Below are 17,092 nucleotides of genomic sequence, written 5' to 3' on the forward strand. Positions count from 1 at the left end.
AATAAACTTCTTAAAAAACTACACACACACACACACACACCCCACCCCCCACCCCACCCCAATATAGACATTTGGCTTCTCAGAAAGCTTTGCCAAGGATATGCCTTATGTGCTCACTGGGGTAAACTGTTCGATTGGCTCCTGTCTTTCAATATTTATGATAATTTAGGTTTCCTTCTTCCTTGGCCTTCAATTCTTGCTTAAAGACTGTGTAAGCCCCATCCACTACTCTGTAGAACTCCTGCCTCCCTGGGGAGCTGAACTTTCGGAGCCCTCTTACTGGATTCCTGCCCTAACACAGGAGACTTTTCTCTCCTCTGCCTTCTAAGGTTAACAGTGATATTTTGAGAAAAACAATTTGGATTTTGCTTTAATCTGCATCCTGGATCAAGAGTCTCCAACTCTGAATAATGAGAATTAATTAATTTGTCCCACCACCCCCAGTAATTTTAAACTGGGATTCATCATAGGATAGTCATTATTTATAGAAAAACTTAATCTTTTTCTTGCTGTTCCTTTTATAAAAGGTAATTTAAAATACATTTACATGGCTCCACAATCAAAAAAATATAAAAAGATAAACAGTGAAAAGTTTCCTTCCCATTCCTGTTCTATACTTATCCTGTTCTCACACATAGGCTCAGACACAAATTGGTGGTTACTTTGCTTCTTGCATATTCTTCCAGAGTTTCTTTACTAAATCAGCAAATAAAATGTATACATATATATATAGTCTTATTTTTCCCTTTCTATTTTATTCAAAACATAGCATAACATACACAATTTTACACCACGCTTTAAAAATCTATCTTGTTGATCTTTTCATATAATACATACAGAGCTTCCATGGAAAATGGCTCTGGGTCAAGAAAGCCAGGAGTCCAAAAGAGAAGAGCAAGTTCAGAAGCACTGGTATTCGGGACTCAGGGAGGAGCTGGGCTCATGCCAACCGTCTGAACAGCAGCAGCTAGTCTCCACATGGGCATGCCTTCTGCTCCTCAGAAATTCTGTCTCAGCCCAGGAAAGGGCCCTACCTAGAAAACTAACCAACTCAACTGATACAACCTACTCAGTTTACACATGACACTGCAGGGTGGAGGAGCAGAAGGGATTCATCCAAAATCAGACAGCGGTCAAGGCCAGAACTGGATGTTACTAATTGCTTCATCCAACTGGATGTTTCTTCTGCATTCTGCCCCCAATTTTCTACTCTACCTCCTATGTCAGGAACTTTTAGGGATTCATCATCTCTGCAGAGTAAATTTCAAATTCCTGTATCTATCACTTGTCCCAGCTCAGAGGGAAGGCGGGTATGATACGTGGGGTGGGGGGAACAAGAGTACTAGTTATAGTCAGGAAATCAGGGTTCTAGTCCTGAGCCCAATCTGGGTCCTGACTTCCCCAATGGTGAAAAGAGTCTTAAACCAGATGCTCTCTAAGGTCTCTTTGAAGGTCTCCAACGTCTTTAACTGCCACCCTCTAAGAATACTGATGAGGCTGAACCCACGACTACGTCTGTGCTCATGATATCCATTCCCCCTGGAATGTTCCTTTGGTTTCTCTTCCTCCACATCCTTCAAGGCCCACCTTGATCCTCCTGGTATTCACCTACTCAAAAAATGCTCCCTGTGAAGAAGGTAAGGCACTCCCACTTCAGCACTCAGAACCCACTCCTCCCTCCATCTAGAGGACCCTTCCAAAGAGCCACACAAACTGGTCTCAGTCCACTCAGTCCAATGCCTGCTCAAGTGAAACTAATGAAGATGCTTTCTCTAGCCACCTTATCCCCAGCAGTTCTTCCCCAATCACTCTCCTCCTTGTTCTGTTTTTCCTCCTGGTTCTTATGATACAAATCTAGGTTTAGTTGAACTCACCCACTGGGTTGCAAGCTCCTTTAAGCGGGACATGTCTTTTTTCTTTCTTTTTTTTTTCTTAAATTTAGAACAGCACCTGAGTAAAGCACTCAGTACACTCAGTAAATATTTGTTGAACAAAAGAAATATGATTATTTGTAAAAGATTAAGTAATAACCAGGCCAAGCTGCAGAAACTGCACTTCTGCTACTACTCTGATGACGTTCCTCACATTCAGTAGCTTGTTCTTAAGAGAGGCCTGCATGGAATTCCCAAACGGGGGTAAAAATGGAAGTCAGAGCATGGCTCTGAGAGTACTAATCAGGCCAACAGTAAGAGCTCGATCTGAAGTCAGACAGACTGATTCTAGCTCTGCTCTGTCACTGTGGAGGTTTAATCATGTCCTTAACTTCTATAAGTCAAATAACATACCGATCTCTCAGGTATGTAACGAGGATAAGGGAAAATGATTTATGCAGAAGCATCCTGTTGGGTACATATCTCATAAGTAAAGTCATCCTAAATGCCAGAAGTAGCCTCAAATTGCTAATATGGGAACAGCTTTAATGATAAACTGCCCCATTAAAAAGTGTCCACTCTTTAAAAAAAAAATACACACACATGCACGTCTACTTACACACATATGCATCTTAAAGGAAAAGCACAAGTTTAAAAGATACCTCCTGAAAACGAATCAAAATACTAGAAAACTCTCACGCAAAATTCTGCCATATATCCCCTCTGTCCTAAGAAACCCTTTCTGCCAGGACTTCAGACAGAAAGACTACTGACTACTATGAAAATGAATCTTCCAGCACCGGGAGAACAACCGCAGCCTATCACAGACCACCGTGAGCTTCCTGGATGCATCAGGCCGCCTGTGGCTTCCACACACTGTTTTCTGTGCTGGGTAATAAGAGCAAGCTAGTTACCTGAGTTATATCTCTAACAACTCCCGGCACAGGTTAGCATTTCTTGTTGTACTTGGTGGACAAGAAAACCAAGCCCCATCTGTTCTAAAAAGCGAATCTTGATATTCAATCCACACCCATTTCTTCCTAAATATTTATTGTACTGACTGATGGGCATGCACTTTGGTGCCAGGCCTTACACCATCCCTGTAACATGCCAGCATCTCCCTCGTGTGGCAAGGACTACGTCATATTTCTCATATATGCCACAGAGAACTTAACATATAGCTTTCTTAGCACAATGAAGATGCTGAGAAATACTCATCTCAATTGAACTTAAAATGAAATTGCAGTATATTGTCTCCTAAGGAATTTAGGAACAGAGTCAAACAGAATTCTCACTTCCTAAGTTTCAAATGTAATTTATAACCTACCAAGACAACACTGATTATTCATGTCACTTATATTTCAATTCTGTTTGGAGGCAAAATTCAATGACGCATCTCATCCCCAACCAGAAGACAGAAATGATTCCCTTTTACATCCCACAATGCCCCCAAAACGCTGTAACAGTTTTGCTCTGATGTTGATAGGTCTACTCCCCAAGGAAACTGGATGGCCCTCAAAGGCAAGAAAGCCATCTAATTCATCTTTTTTTCTTATCACCTGAGCCTAACATAGTGAGACATACAGTAACACTTAACTATTTGAGAAGGTCAGAAGGAGAGCATGTGAAGGACAGAATGTTAAGAAAAAAAGTATGATATTATGAGACTGCCAGACAGTGTGCCCATCTACCCCCCAGAAAATGTTTTATAAGAACAATATTAACTAATAATAAGAGTGAGGATAAACAACATTTATGTGAAACCAAAATGCTGACAGGATTTGATTACAGAAAAATAAATTCATCTTCTACTAGTTTATCATCCTAGCTTGAAAGTATTTAGGTGAATTCTGTCATTTTTTTAAAAAACATTTCTTCCAAAATAAACCTTTCTCGACCTTTGCGTGGCACTTTTGTTGAAAACAACAAAAAGATTACTCAAATTCTACTCCTCCACATAAAAAAGAAAAAAATAAGAGGAAAAATCTAAACCTCAACCTATATGTAGATGACATGGCAACTTTTTTCACTCTGATGAAACACTCTCAATCAGCATTTCAAGCTGAATGTTACTGAACTTTCAAATATGCATGAATAATGCTATAACCTGGCAGATAACTTCTAGTTAAATGATCATCCCTTTGGAATGAAGAATTATCTCCTTTGGTCCATTTTTTCAAGTATCTATAAGCTACTCGTCAAAGTTTCCAATTAATGAGAATTGCATCTTTGCCAAGTCTATAAAATACCTAACTACGTTAATTCTTCCAACTTGTCATGTACAGATTGGCCTCAAGATTTGGAACCACCCATGCTGCCATGAGGGGCCCGGCTACTTTACGTTACATCCTTGGCCCAAAGCTAAAGAGTAAGAGGTGCTTCGGCCAGAGTCTCCTAGAGGGAGGACGAACACTGGGAGACCATGGCTTCTGGAGTTAGGCCTGAGTTTAAATCCTGACTCTACCCACCGACAGTATGGCATTGGGCAAGGGACTAAGTCTTAGTTCCACATTGGTAAAAGAGAGATAGTTCAAACTTTCTAGAGCTGTTCTGGGGACTACATTATATTACAACATGAAGTAACTAGCACATAATAGGGACTCAATAAATAAATTAGTTTCTCTTCCCACTTTTTTCACAATCATAAAATATTTATTCAACACTCTTTATTAGTCAGAGCAACAGCTCTATTTCCTACTTTGGAGTCACTTTTAGGTCTGCTGGCAGCCAGGTCACAGTTCATTAAAACATTTATACCTGTTCAAGATGATCTATGCCAGTTTTTTATTATTTTATTTTTAATTTTTTTTAAAGATTTTATATATTTGTCAGAGAAAGACCACAACAAGGGGAGAGGCAGAAGGAGAGGGAGAAGCAGAGGGAAAAAGAGAAGCAGACTTCCTGCTCAGCAGAGAGCCTGATGCGGGACTTGATCTGGATGTCCTGGATGTGGGATCACGACCTGAGCTAAAGGCAGACATATAACCGACAGAGCCACTCAGGAGTCCCTCTGTGCCAGTTTTTAAAAAGAAAGCATTCTTGATGAATAAAACAAAGCACCTTTATAAGCTTTATAAGGTCTTCTATCTTTGAAGAACAATTTTTTCATAATCTAACTATTTTCAGAACTTTTATTTTGGCTCCCATTGGTATGTAGAAATTGTTTCTGTCATTAGAGTAAATAATCAACACATTTGTTCTGAAGAGACTACTAGCCAGAGGACTCATTAGAAGAAATCTTGTTACAGAAACTTGGTAAATTCTAGATTTTTATCTAGTTTGCCAAATTTTGTGAATCCTAACAAAATGGATTATTTATCAATTTTTCTCCTATGAATATGGGTTTCCTTTAAAGAAAAAATGTTGTATTGATTTATTTGCTACTCTATTCTGGGTTTATTTAGCTAATCATTTCAGAAAATGAGTAAAGTATTATATTAGTTCCTATTTACACAGTTAAGTTACCACATGGTGCTAAATACCTCCTGAGGAAAAAACCCAGCTTGGGATTTAAGCCAGCATAATAACTGTACCATAAAACAGAACTTCTAGAAAGCCAAGCATTTTGTTTAGGTTTGAAGAAACCTTACTAATTCAGGATTTTTTGTTTCTTGAGGATAGCCTGCCACTATTCTTATTTTGTAGTTCAGTAGAAATGTAAAAATTTCCTTCCTCTAGCTTTCTGACACATAAGAGAAGGACACTAGTTGGCACGCACTATTTTTACGGTAAGAGCCAAAGCTATTTTGAGCCATTTTAGTACTATCCAATACTTATGCCAAGAAAAAAAGGTTAGCATGACATTAACAAGCTAAAAAAATAAGCTCTCAGTTTTTGGTCACTCAGTGAGCACATTACTTTTTACCAACCCCACAGTCTATCTGTGGACACCAGCAATAATACAGCTCAAAAAAATAAGACATTAAATCATAATTAAGAAGTCTTACCTTTTGCGCATCTCCTGTAAAATATGCAATGGCCAAGGTGGGCAGAATCATGAACAGTGCATTGTAATAGAGCAGGCCATATTTCCCCAGCTCCTAGAATAGTAAATAATTAGGTGTTTCATTTGGTTCTAGCAGACAGACATACACAACTCTATACAGGATACACACACACCCCTACACACCCCTACACACACACACACACACACACACTCAGCTCCCCAACCATACAGACAGCAAATCAGCTGTTTTGCAAACATTAAGAAATAATGTAAGCTTTCAAAAGGGGGGAAAAAAGAGCAAACATACAAGATTTTAAATTTGTCCGAGATTCACTGAGTGCTAAAAATCAGAGAAATAAAAATAGTATCAATTGGCTACCTCCAAGCAGCAAGCAGGGAAGCCATTACTTTGAATATACACAAACCCTTCTATACAAACACTACCCTGAGGCCTTTAACTTTTCAGAACCACAACGAAGTGCCATTTGAGAGAGAGAGATGGATAGATACCAACACACATGCTCCTACCTAGACCAACACAGACAGCTGTAACTTGCCAGTGAAGTATTTCTGAAAATGTTTAAGTGAGTTTCAATGAAGATTACCTACAGTTGGCAAAAGTGTGATTCGTTGTGCCCTCAGCTACTGGGAAACAACAAAAGAACCACGTATGTCTTTAAATACAGGGAGCATATGAGAAATCTGGGTTCACTTTTGATTTGCACACTTCTAAAACATTCAGCCAGAAGCAGTCACCTGAAAAAGTAGGCTAGAGTTTGATGGGGGCAGGGTGGGGATGAAGGACTAGTTATATATCTACTATCTACCTAACTTCTCTGATGTAAGGAGACTGAATGATGTGAAAAGTCAATCTACCTTCTCAAAAGCAGCTTTGAAATACTGGGAACAAATACTCAACAACAGAAAACTAGGTGGTTAGATGAGGATACAATCATAGAAAGAAACATTATGCAACCACTAAAAAGGTTAAATAATACTGACAAGGAAAGAGGTTCATGAAACTGCATTACATGAAAAATATAGGTTAGAAAACATTATTTGTTGCTTTTTCATTTAAAATTGTATAACAGTTAAGTGTGTACACATAAATATGAGTGCACACACTTACCCTCCAAAACTGTGCCAAGTTTTGGAGGGTAAGTTCACTTGATGGTAGAATTGAGGGAGATTTAGATTTTCTTTTTCTTGCTTGTCTACATCTTCTACTACTTCCATCATAAATATGTATTATCTGTATGATTTTTTTTTTAAGTTAAAAATGTTTTAAACTCAATAGCTGCATTCAGGTCAGAAATGCAGCATAAAGTCTTTATACCACGTGACTTAAGCTCAAAGGACCATGATTTTAGCAGTCCTGAAACTATCGGTGATACTAAAACTTCTGACTTATTAACAGCACCTAAGGGTGGCCATACTGCCTCTCAGATAAAACAAATAATTGACTGCTCGTGGTGGCCTTGGCATCGATGAAAAGATGTGCCTCATTTCTAAAGCAGCAAGAAAAAGGCCATAGAAGAAGAAAACAACCTTTAACAACAGATACTCTGTCAGCCAGAGATACGAGTGTGATCTAGGAAGTAGAGGATGCCTACACACAGACACACACCATCCAGACAACTGACAAATACCAAAAACTTAAATGTCAAACTGTTCTTATTTTCTCATCTTAACTATTTTGAAATCTTTTCCCCTGCCTCTTAAACAGAGTAGTACATCAACTAGTACTGAATTTAAGGTATCCTCATAAATACGCATTACTGTATTGTGTTCTTACAGGATATCGCCCATACTGTCATTTAACTGCCCCATTTTTTAGTACTTCCATCTGACTTATAGTTTTCCTGTTTGTATCTTCTGTTGTTAGCCGACCTTTTATACCACCTCTCTGCCTCTAAATTGAATTCTGTCTCCTAGTATGTTGCTCCTAATCCATGAAGTATGAAAAGCAGATCAATATGATTAAAAGTTCTAATGCAAGTGAGTCATAAGTCATTTTTAACTGAAGGACTCTCCTGGGAATAAAATACTCAGAAGCACGCATTGCTTTTTGTAGGTTCTGGGATGTACTCTAGACTGTACTGTCCTATATAGTAGCCACTAGCCATGTGCAGTTATTTCAATTTAATTATGATTAAACTACTAATTTAGTTCCTCGGTTGTGCCAGTCACTTATCGAGTGCTCAACAGCAGCCACATGTGACTAGTGGCTCCCGTTAATGGACAGCAGAAATATATAAGACTTCTATCAACACAGAAAATTCTATTGGACAGTACTGTTTCAGACAGTGGAGGGTGCTGGACAAATGGAATGTTATCACTGGTACTTATTTTCCAAAGCAGCAAATTGGCTGAGGAAAAAATAAAAAACAGAAACATATTAAAGCTAAACCTCTAACTGCTCCCTTTTCTCTAGCTGTTTCAAAAAGATAAGAATTTTTAATAGTAGTAGCTTCCATTAAAATACAATCATACAGTCACCACAGCAAATAAATGGAGAACAAGACATAAAAGTATATTTAAAGAAAATGTGTTGGAAACAATCTACACTGACCCTATTCCCATTTCTTCAAAAATCTTCAAAACAAACCTCTGAGAATAATGAAGGCTACTGGGATGGCCACTCGTTCTATGTGGAGAAGGCAAAGACCCCTACCTAGACAATACAAACTTGACATTAATACTACCACTGAGTAGTTGGGCATTTGTATTTCTGATCTCAACTCAAAAAAATGACCTGAAGTAGTTTCAGAAATATTTTACATATAATAGAGCAGACTAAAAACTTACTCGGTAAGGTCATATGGTTTAGAAAACATGGGTAGGGAAATAAGATAACGTCACAGTCAGTTATAAAATTTAATTATGAAATAAAAAATATACCACTGTTCAGAAAAAACTATAGTGGCATCTGTGAAATCTCATGTGGGTCCTCACGCAAGACACATCATGATAGAAAGGACAGCTCCTTCAACAACAACCCTATGATATATACAGCTGAGTCCTACACAGCTGCTCATTTTTTTAAAGATTTATTTATTTAAGAGAGATTGAATTCCTGCATCTGTGGGGGGGTCGAGGGGAGATGGAGGGAGAGAAACCAAACAGATTCTCTAGTGAGTATGGAGCCTACATGGGGCTCAATCTGATGACCCCAAGATCAAGACCCAAACTGAAGCCAAAAGTCAGATGCTCAACTGACTGAGCCACCCAGGTACCCCTACACAGCTGCTTACAATAATGTGAACTTATGCCATAATGTAGTGAAAGCAATGTGGCTCAAATACTCTGCTTTCTGATGGTCTGGCTTGATCTAAAAATAAAACTTAGTGGGTATATATTTAAAGTATATAGTAGACCGACAAATAAAAAATACCTGTAAAGACTTTGTATGCATGCTGCAAGTTAAGAAAAAAAGGATAGGTGTGGCTAGTTCGTGTGTATGAGATCTAGGCCAAGGAACTCAGTGTTGCTCCTAAGAGGGAGAGCAATTCTAATGCTCCATAAAGTTTCCCACTATTTGGTGGGACAAATAGACAAAATGCATTCTTGATCTTCAGCCCCTTTCAACTCTCACTTCTCAAATCTGCTCAAGAGTTTCCAGATATTTCTTTCTTGCCCAGATTCCTCACCAACCCTTCTAGAATATGGCCATGAACACTTCCCTGTAATGAACAACCCTAATTACATCCCTCTCCCAAAGTCAATAATCACCCAATCCCTTCCGGAAAAGCTAACTATAAAATCTAATTTGCTAATTAATAACTGAAAGAATTTCTTAAGTGGGGAGCAAAGCATGGGCATTTTACCCTCAGAGATCCCTAGGTCTTCCCCAGCTCTCCGAAGTAGTTTTCTTTATTCCCGGCTTTTTTCCTGACAAATAAGCATTACCACTCCCATAACCAATAAACATCTCTTAAGGATTTAGATTGCTACCTACTTTTGAATCTAATTTCTGTTTTACATAGGCGCCATTTGCTGCTGTCAGGACATCATTTATCAGAATGAAAACATATCCTTCCAGATCAAATGCCAAGTCAGAGCTGTAAAACACAAGCAACACTTTAATAACTTAAAGAACATGCAAGTACTTTTAAAAAGATCTGAATGTACAATAAATAGAAGAACAAAGAAGAACATATTCTTATCTAGCTAAGTGAACATTAGGCATTTTATCAGTGATTAGTACTTCTTGATTCTGGTTATAATGAGCAATTTCATACTCAATAGGGAAGTCTTCAGAAATGAGAAGTACTAACTCTTAAACACAGTCATTAGTAATAATTAGTCATGTCAGTTAATAGCACACCGCTCTGAATTCAAAGTCAGACAACAAGAACAAGTAACCAAATTTGCCATTATAATACGTCTGAAGCAGGAAGAAGGCATCAGAGCTCAATTTCCAAGAGAAGGAAACCAAAAGGATGAAGTTCTTAACATGTCATTTTCCAAGGACTCATTCACACAAAAGGCAGGTTGTACAGGTGGTTGGGTTAGTCACTGAGTGGAATTTCTGAAGTATAGATTATAGTTAGTTCTGAGATCAAGCTACAGCAGTGTTTAAGCACACACTAGGAACTCAAATACTTAAACAATTACTTAAAAAGCCTATAACTAGCAGGATTAGGGAAACTGGTGTTTTCTAGTATTTAGCTGAACACCAGGCTCAAGAACAAAACTTAGTAAACTGAACAGAATAACAAAAAACCTAAGAAAATATGCCTTCAGTGTACTTCAGCACTCTAGCTAAAAATAGGGGCCCAACATCCTGTGATTGTGTGAAAATACTATGTATTCATAGCTAAACCAGTGCATGGAATGGGACTTCTGAGAAACATGATACCCCTGCAATTCCAGGCAGAACTAGCTTTATGTATAACCCCTCTTCCAAGCAGCCTGACAACCTTCTAACTTCAGACTCCCTTCCTCCCAATCTTTTTCCATAGTAAAGTGTTCTGATTAGATTAAGTCTCATCCCAAGAAAATCCTCCTTAGAAACTTTATGTAGGTCAGGGTTGGTTGGCCCTGAGCACTCCTGTTTGGTTCAATTCTGAATCCCACCAGCTTTACAGAACTGCTTCAAAAAGGTCAGAGGCTCACATAGAATTTTTCAAGAAGGCCATATTACCTAAAGGAAAGCCATATAATCAAATTCTAGTAACCAAGTTTTCTATCCTTTTTCGTCTTTTTTATTATTTTTTTTAAAGAATGCAATTTCACTTGGGAGATTTGGGGTGGAATGTGACTTACAGTATTTTACAGTATTTCCCCCCTGCCTATACTACAGGAATGATGAAGGTAAATGAGCCAGTCCAAGAAGCACACTGAACCCCAGACAGAAAATAAATGTCAGGCAGAATTTGCGACATTAGCAAACCCATACATGCATGCCCTGGTCAAAGTAAAATGTAGAAGGCTTCTAGCCATCACTTTAATTTTCTTAGTCTTTGGGCATATATTTTCTCCCTGCATTTTAAAACTGAAACTTAAAAACAATGGGGAAATTTTCATTAATTTAATAGAATATATAAGTCATGGTCCTTGTGTTGTATCTTAAGTGAAGCCAAATAAAGATATTCTATTATTTATTATTCTACCACAAGGAAAGAATTCATTATCATTTGCCTTTTCTGAGCACTATTTTCTTTAGCACTATATAAATAAAGTAAAAGAATACCACATGATTTATAGAAGCGCACAGGCTCTGGAGTTAGGCACAAATTCAAATTCCAGTGCTGCCATCTACGAGCTGTGTAACCTCGACCAAATTTCTGAACTTAGGTTTCCGTTTCCTCAACTGAAAATAGGAAAATTATACCCACATCTTTCAGAGGTGTTGTAAAAAATGCATAAATATGTGTAAAATTCCAAACATACTGTGTTGCATATAGAATGTGCTCAATAAGTAGAAGAATCAGATTTTGCCAGCCTTGACCTAGAAAAATCTAACTTCCCAAAGAGTCTTTTTGATGCCTCCCAAAGACAGATTCTTACTCAGCCTATACAAAATTCTTTTTATTAGTAATTGATTATCAATAACTATAGATAATTTCCTAATGTGGAAATACATTCTTACCTGGCAGCTACAAAGGCTCCAATAATCATTGCAAATACAGTCATCTTAATACCCCAGGAAAAAGTCTTCCTACAAAATAAAATAAAGTGCATACATGTACCTGTAGTTATTCACAAAGATTCATTCTGCAATATAGACCAAAAAAAAAAAAAAGTTTTCCTTAAAAAAGCTATAAGCAATTGTAATTTTAAATGTTTTCAAGGAATTGGATGTTTCAAAGAATACTTTTGAGAAAGCAAAAACTTATACAAAACAGGAATTTTTTTCTTATTCTTTTTGTTTTCTTATTCTTATATTTGCTATTATTATTGAGTTTGAATTTTTGCAAATCAGAATTTGTTTCAGTAGAAAAAGGTCACACACATTTGTAGTAAAGTAGCCAAGACAGGAACATTATGTAAAACCTATACTGATGTTTCAGACCCAGCATCACTTGTGGCAACAGTAGGTACAGGAATTCTGGAAAGTGTATCTCATGTTCAGACAGATTCCAATTCCAATTCATAATCTTCCCAACTACTGATCCCATAAACTATCAACTACTATAGCAAAAAAAGAAAGTCCTTAAATTTCTTGAAAGATAAAGCAGAAATAAGAGAAATAATTTTACTATTTCACATATGCTGGCCCCTTTTCAAGATGACTAAAGTCTGTTAAAGACTAGATATATACATATATATTAGAAATTTAGCTCACTTGAGTAAAACTCCTTCAGCAAACATTGTAAACAGGATGGAGAACCTTCTCAGAACTGTAAACATGGGCAAGCTGCAGAAAATTTTAAAACAAGAAAAAATATAATTAGGTAAAATAAAGTTCAGTGATTGACTTTTTGAACTAAGATTCTCCAAATAAGTACCTTAGAATAATGCTAGTCTCTTCCATACATTATGCTGATTAATTTCATTCCATGTTGGTTAATCTGTGATTAAATTAAACCTTTATTCCTCTCTAGAAGTAATTCTTATTTGAAAGCCTGAAAGAGTTGCTTTTATAAAACTACAAGAAGTGAAAAACTTCAGGCTACCTATAAAAAATGGTAGCAATCACATATCTATGATCAAAGACTAGTAACAGCCACTTTTTAATTTTACACTCCTTACTATACAAACACCCTGAACAGTGACCATGTTAGTTTTAAAAGAAAAAGACCTCTTTCGTCCTTCTTTACTAGACTGATTTTATTTCCCACCCACCCCCCACAAAACGACATCTCCAACCCTCCAAACAGCATCTATGATAATCTCACCCCATGAAATACTCCTTTTTGTGGATGTACTTTTGTCTTCTTCTAAATTATCAGAGCACTCTGCTTGCACTAGTCAAACACAGTCTCTTGCAATATCGTTATTTCTGAATACATCCCATCTCACTCCAAAGTGCCTTATACTTAGCTGGCAACCAGAGATAGGGTGTGAATGAATGGATGGATAGATGGATGACAATGGATGAAAAAGAGCAAATTCTATACAAGCAGTACTTTGCAGCAGGTCTACATTTCTTCCTGAGCAGGTAATGAGATGGAAAAGGATGCCCCACCCATGCATGATAAATTCGACTTCCAGGAGCCCTGCCTGAGAGATATCATCATAGTCACTCTGTCACATTTCTTGGGTCTGAAGAAAGAGGAAATGAAAAACGCTTTGTCTCTGATCCTCAGAGATCTCCCCATTCTGTTTTACAATCATCTAATATTCCGGGGGTTAGCTTAAGTGGAAGTAGTGAAACCACGGATTTCTGTTAAATGGCTTCTCCATATGTATAACTTTAATATCACATATACCTAATACATACTACACTCCTCAAGTGGAGAAGTCAAGAATTAGGAGGTTAGAGGATAATAAAACAGTATTGTCGCAGAGCAGAAAACTACTGCTTCTTTGTAAAAGTGAACATGCTGCCTCTACAGTGGTATGCTCATGGTTATAATATTAATCGTATTTGTATTGGAGTTCCATCTGATGTTACTTTAACTACCTCATGTTAAAAGAAAAACTACAAAAGTTCTCCTACCCACCCTCTGATTTTGCTTATAGAATTTGCCTAAAATATAGTATTTATAAATTGTGTTAAAGAATTGAAATCCCAGGAACCTAGCATATACTCTTCACTACAGTAGCTCTGGAAAAATAATAAAAATCTCCTATAACAGCATTTTATAACATTTTAAGACTCCTAGTATCAAAGTTGGGGGGTTACCTAAAACAAACAAAAACCCCTTGTTTTCAAACTCAAAGAATTTAAATTAAAACCTCTGGTGTAATCTTATTTAAGTAACAAAAGCTTTCTGGTTCGTTCATTTTTTTCCAATAACAATGTGTTAAATATTTGACATTCAAGTACAGTTTTAAGAATACATCATATTAACCTCACTAGTAAAATAAAGTTATCCATACTTCAGTTTCTTTGTGCTGAACAGTCCCGTGATTTGGTTCCCAAAATATAGTAGAGGTAGTGGAAACGTCTAGAAAATTTAAAAAGGGATAACAAAGCTCAATAATAAAGACAGCTAAAACAAGGTCCTTTCAAACAGAAACAGTTGTTTATATGATCAAATTCTTTCCACTTAAAACATAAGATTAGAACTCATATACAATTTTTGGCCCCCATGAAGCACCCATAAAACATTATTCCTGGATAACAGCAGTACTATGGCAAAGAGCGGGAAGAATGGAGAAGAAAAAAAAGAAACAGAAATATGAGTATGATCAAACCATAGAAGACAGAAACATCACTTGCTTTAAAATATGATAATGTAATAGCCCATGGCTCTAATGTCAGCAGAAAAGGGAAAGGCGCTTCATCTGCACGTGGAGTCAAGCAGAGCCAGGCAGAAGAAGAAAATAAACCCAAGGAATAATGGATGTAGGATACGTCGGCTAGATTAGATGGATGTAGAAAATGCAGAACAGCTGTACTCCCAACAAGTCTTCATTAATTAAAACAACACAAGATATCTGGGGGCCTTTTTCCCCTTAATTTTAAGGAGTTGGTAGGACTTTTCAAAACATGTAATACCACATTTATTCTTTACCTTCATTATACCCATTCTGGGCAACTTCAAAACGGCAATTTTTTACATATGCAGAGGACTGATAAAAATATAGAGCGACTTGTTTTCAGAAAATAAAGATTTTATTATTTCTATTTTATTTTACCTTTCGAGGTACATTTCTGTCAAGGTCAGGAAACTTGACTACTCTGAGTGCCTTTCCCACCCAGAGAACTGCCACTGTGGCCACCATCTGCAAACAGAGAACACAGATTCACTGTTCTACATATAAAGACACACACAGAAGTTCCAGCGACATAAACCACGTAATGCTGAAGATTCCAACTAACCTGGCCAAGTCCAACACATAGTGAGGAGGGAAATCTACAAAAAAGGTAGAGAGAAATAGAGGGTCAGAAAAACTCAAAAGCAGTTCTGTGAATTCAATTTGCCCATCTGCAACCTTAAAACGTATTTTGAAACAAACACCAACGTCTCCCCAAATGAAAACGTGAGAAAAATCCCTGCTGGTTGTCAGGCCACGCCGCTGATTGACGCTGATTTTGTAGCCTCCGGCGGCCACTTGTCTCATCTTGTCCGCGTCCAGTTTCAGCCAGCAGCCTGCAACGGATTTTTCAACCAGTAGAAGACATAGGTCTCCTCAACGGTTTCACATCTTTACAACAAACATGCTTCTGCTTCTGCCTCTGCCTCAGGGTCCCAGTGACAGCGGCAGAACGGTCTTAAATGAGCTTGATGCGCACTTCCCCAGAGGCTGTCAGCGACCTCAGGGACCCTTGAAGCCCGGGACCCCGGGCCAGGCTGCGGGGAAGGGAGGGCATCCCTCGCTCTGCTCCCAGCCTGGCATGCTCAAGAGCCAAAAGTCACGAAGCAACTCCGCTCCATCGCTCTGAAGGGCAAAGGTTTCCAGAGCGCGGCTCGATGGGCGCTTTCCCACCGGGGTCGAAACGTGCACGGGGCGGTCCGGAGCTCCGCGCCCGGAGCTGGAACCCGCACCCCGGCCCGCGCGCCGAGCCTACCCCGCAGCCCCGGCCGCTCATTCACCGCCCGCCCTCCCCAGCTCCCGCCCAACTTTGTTCAGCTTTAACTTTAGCGGCGCAGGTCCAGGGAGCCGGCGCCCTGCCGCCGCCGCCGCGCGCTCCTCCCCCGGCCTCGGCCGCTGCAGCCGCCGCCGCCTCGGCCCTACCTGTAGTTGGTGAGCACGCTCTTGTTGACCACCACGATCAGGAAGGAGCTCACGCCGTAAAAGCCGGCGGCCAGCAGCTTCAGGAACACCGTCAGCGTTTCGGCCGACGCCATCCCCAGCTCCTCCTCATGTCTGTGTGTGGAGGATTTCGCGGGGGCTTCTCCTTTAACCCGGGCATGCTGACGTCTATGAACTTCCGCCATGGCTGCGGCGGCGGCGGCCTGCGAAGGGAGCGGCGGGAGGGCCTGGCGGTGGGGCCGCGCGGCGCGGGGGGCCTACTCCCGGGAGACTCGCCGGGCCCTGGCCGGTAGACGGTGCCGGCAGCGCCCTCGCCGCCTCGCCTCCCCGCACGGTCGCCGCCCGTCCCCGCCCAGGGGCAGGAACGCTGGGTTTCACACCCTTGGGGACTTCGCTCCGGCATTATGCAACGCAGGGTCAGAGGGTAGGGGGCGCGCCGGGATTGGCCTGGGCATGGGTTGGAGAGGGCCTGGAGAAGGGGCAGGGGCGACCCTGAGCTCGGGCGCGAAGGGAGAACAGGCCAAGGCGGGGAAACCACTCGGGGACACCGGGGCGCCAGGCTGCAAAGCCCAGACTCTGAACGCCGCTGCCGCCTCGCGCCTGCGCGCGAGTCTGCTCTGGGTCTCTCTGCGGCCGCGTATCTAAGCCGGGGGAGCGGGCGGCCGGGGGCCCAGAAGCCGTATTCTCCAGATAACAGCCGCAAGTGAAGTACGGACCATCCTCCCCTCGGTAACAGGTGGCTGGCGAAGTAGTTCTCTGTGGTGCGAGCGTCTAGACTCACTTTGCATGCTCTTTTGGTCTCTCTTTCAGAAGGTCAAAGCCCTTCAAAAGTATCATACGTGGATAAAAGGAAACACTCAACAAACATTTTATTCTGCATTGCCTTGGGCTTCTTACATTTTCTGAACCCAGAAAACAAACAGTACATTTTTGCAGATCAAGGGAAAACTTGCTTAAGCAAAAT

At 39.8% G+C, this 17,092-nt stretch overlaps 1 protein-coding gene across 1 annotated transcript in view; it reads right to left on the reverse strand.

The window, feature by feature from the left end:
- Positions 1-16,731, reverse strand: part of SLC35D1 (solute carrier family 35 member D1) — a 53,200-nt gene extending 36,469 nt beyond the window's left edge. Inside the window, exons 1-8 of the mRNA XM_059375068.1 lie at positions 16,111-16,731; positions 15,254-15,287; positions 15,070-15,156; positions 14,308-14,375; positions 12,608-12,679; positions 11,912-11,980; positions 9,776-9,878; positions 5,819-5,911 (exon numbers count right to left, since the gene is read on the reverse strand). Of these exons, the coding sequence (XP_059231051.1) occupies positions 5,819-5,911; positions 9,776-9,878; positions 11,912-11,980; positions 12,608-12,679; positions 14,308-14,375; positions 15,070-15,156; positions 15,254-15,287; positions 16,111-16,313 (729 nt within the window). The 5' untranslated portion in view covers positions 16,314-16,731. The remainder of the gene's footprint in view (positions 1-5,818; positions 5,912-9,775; positions 9,879-11,911; positions 11,981-12,607; positions 12,680-14,307; positions 14,376-15,069; positions 15,157-15,253; positions 15,288-16,110) is intronic.
- Between the last annotated feature and the right edge of the window lie 361 nt (positions 16,732-17,092).

The sequence above is a fragment of the Mustela nigripes genome, chromosome 14 (genome assembly GCF_022355385.1).
Source record: "Mustela nigripes isolate SB6536 chromosome 14, MUSNIG.SB6536, whole genome shotgun sequence".
NCBI lineage: Eukaryota > Metazoa > Chordata > Mammalia > Carnivora > Mustelidae > Mustela > Mustela nigripes.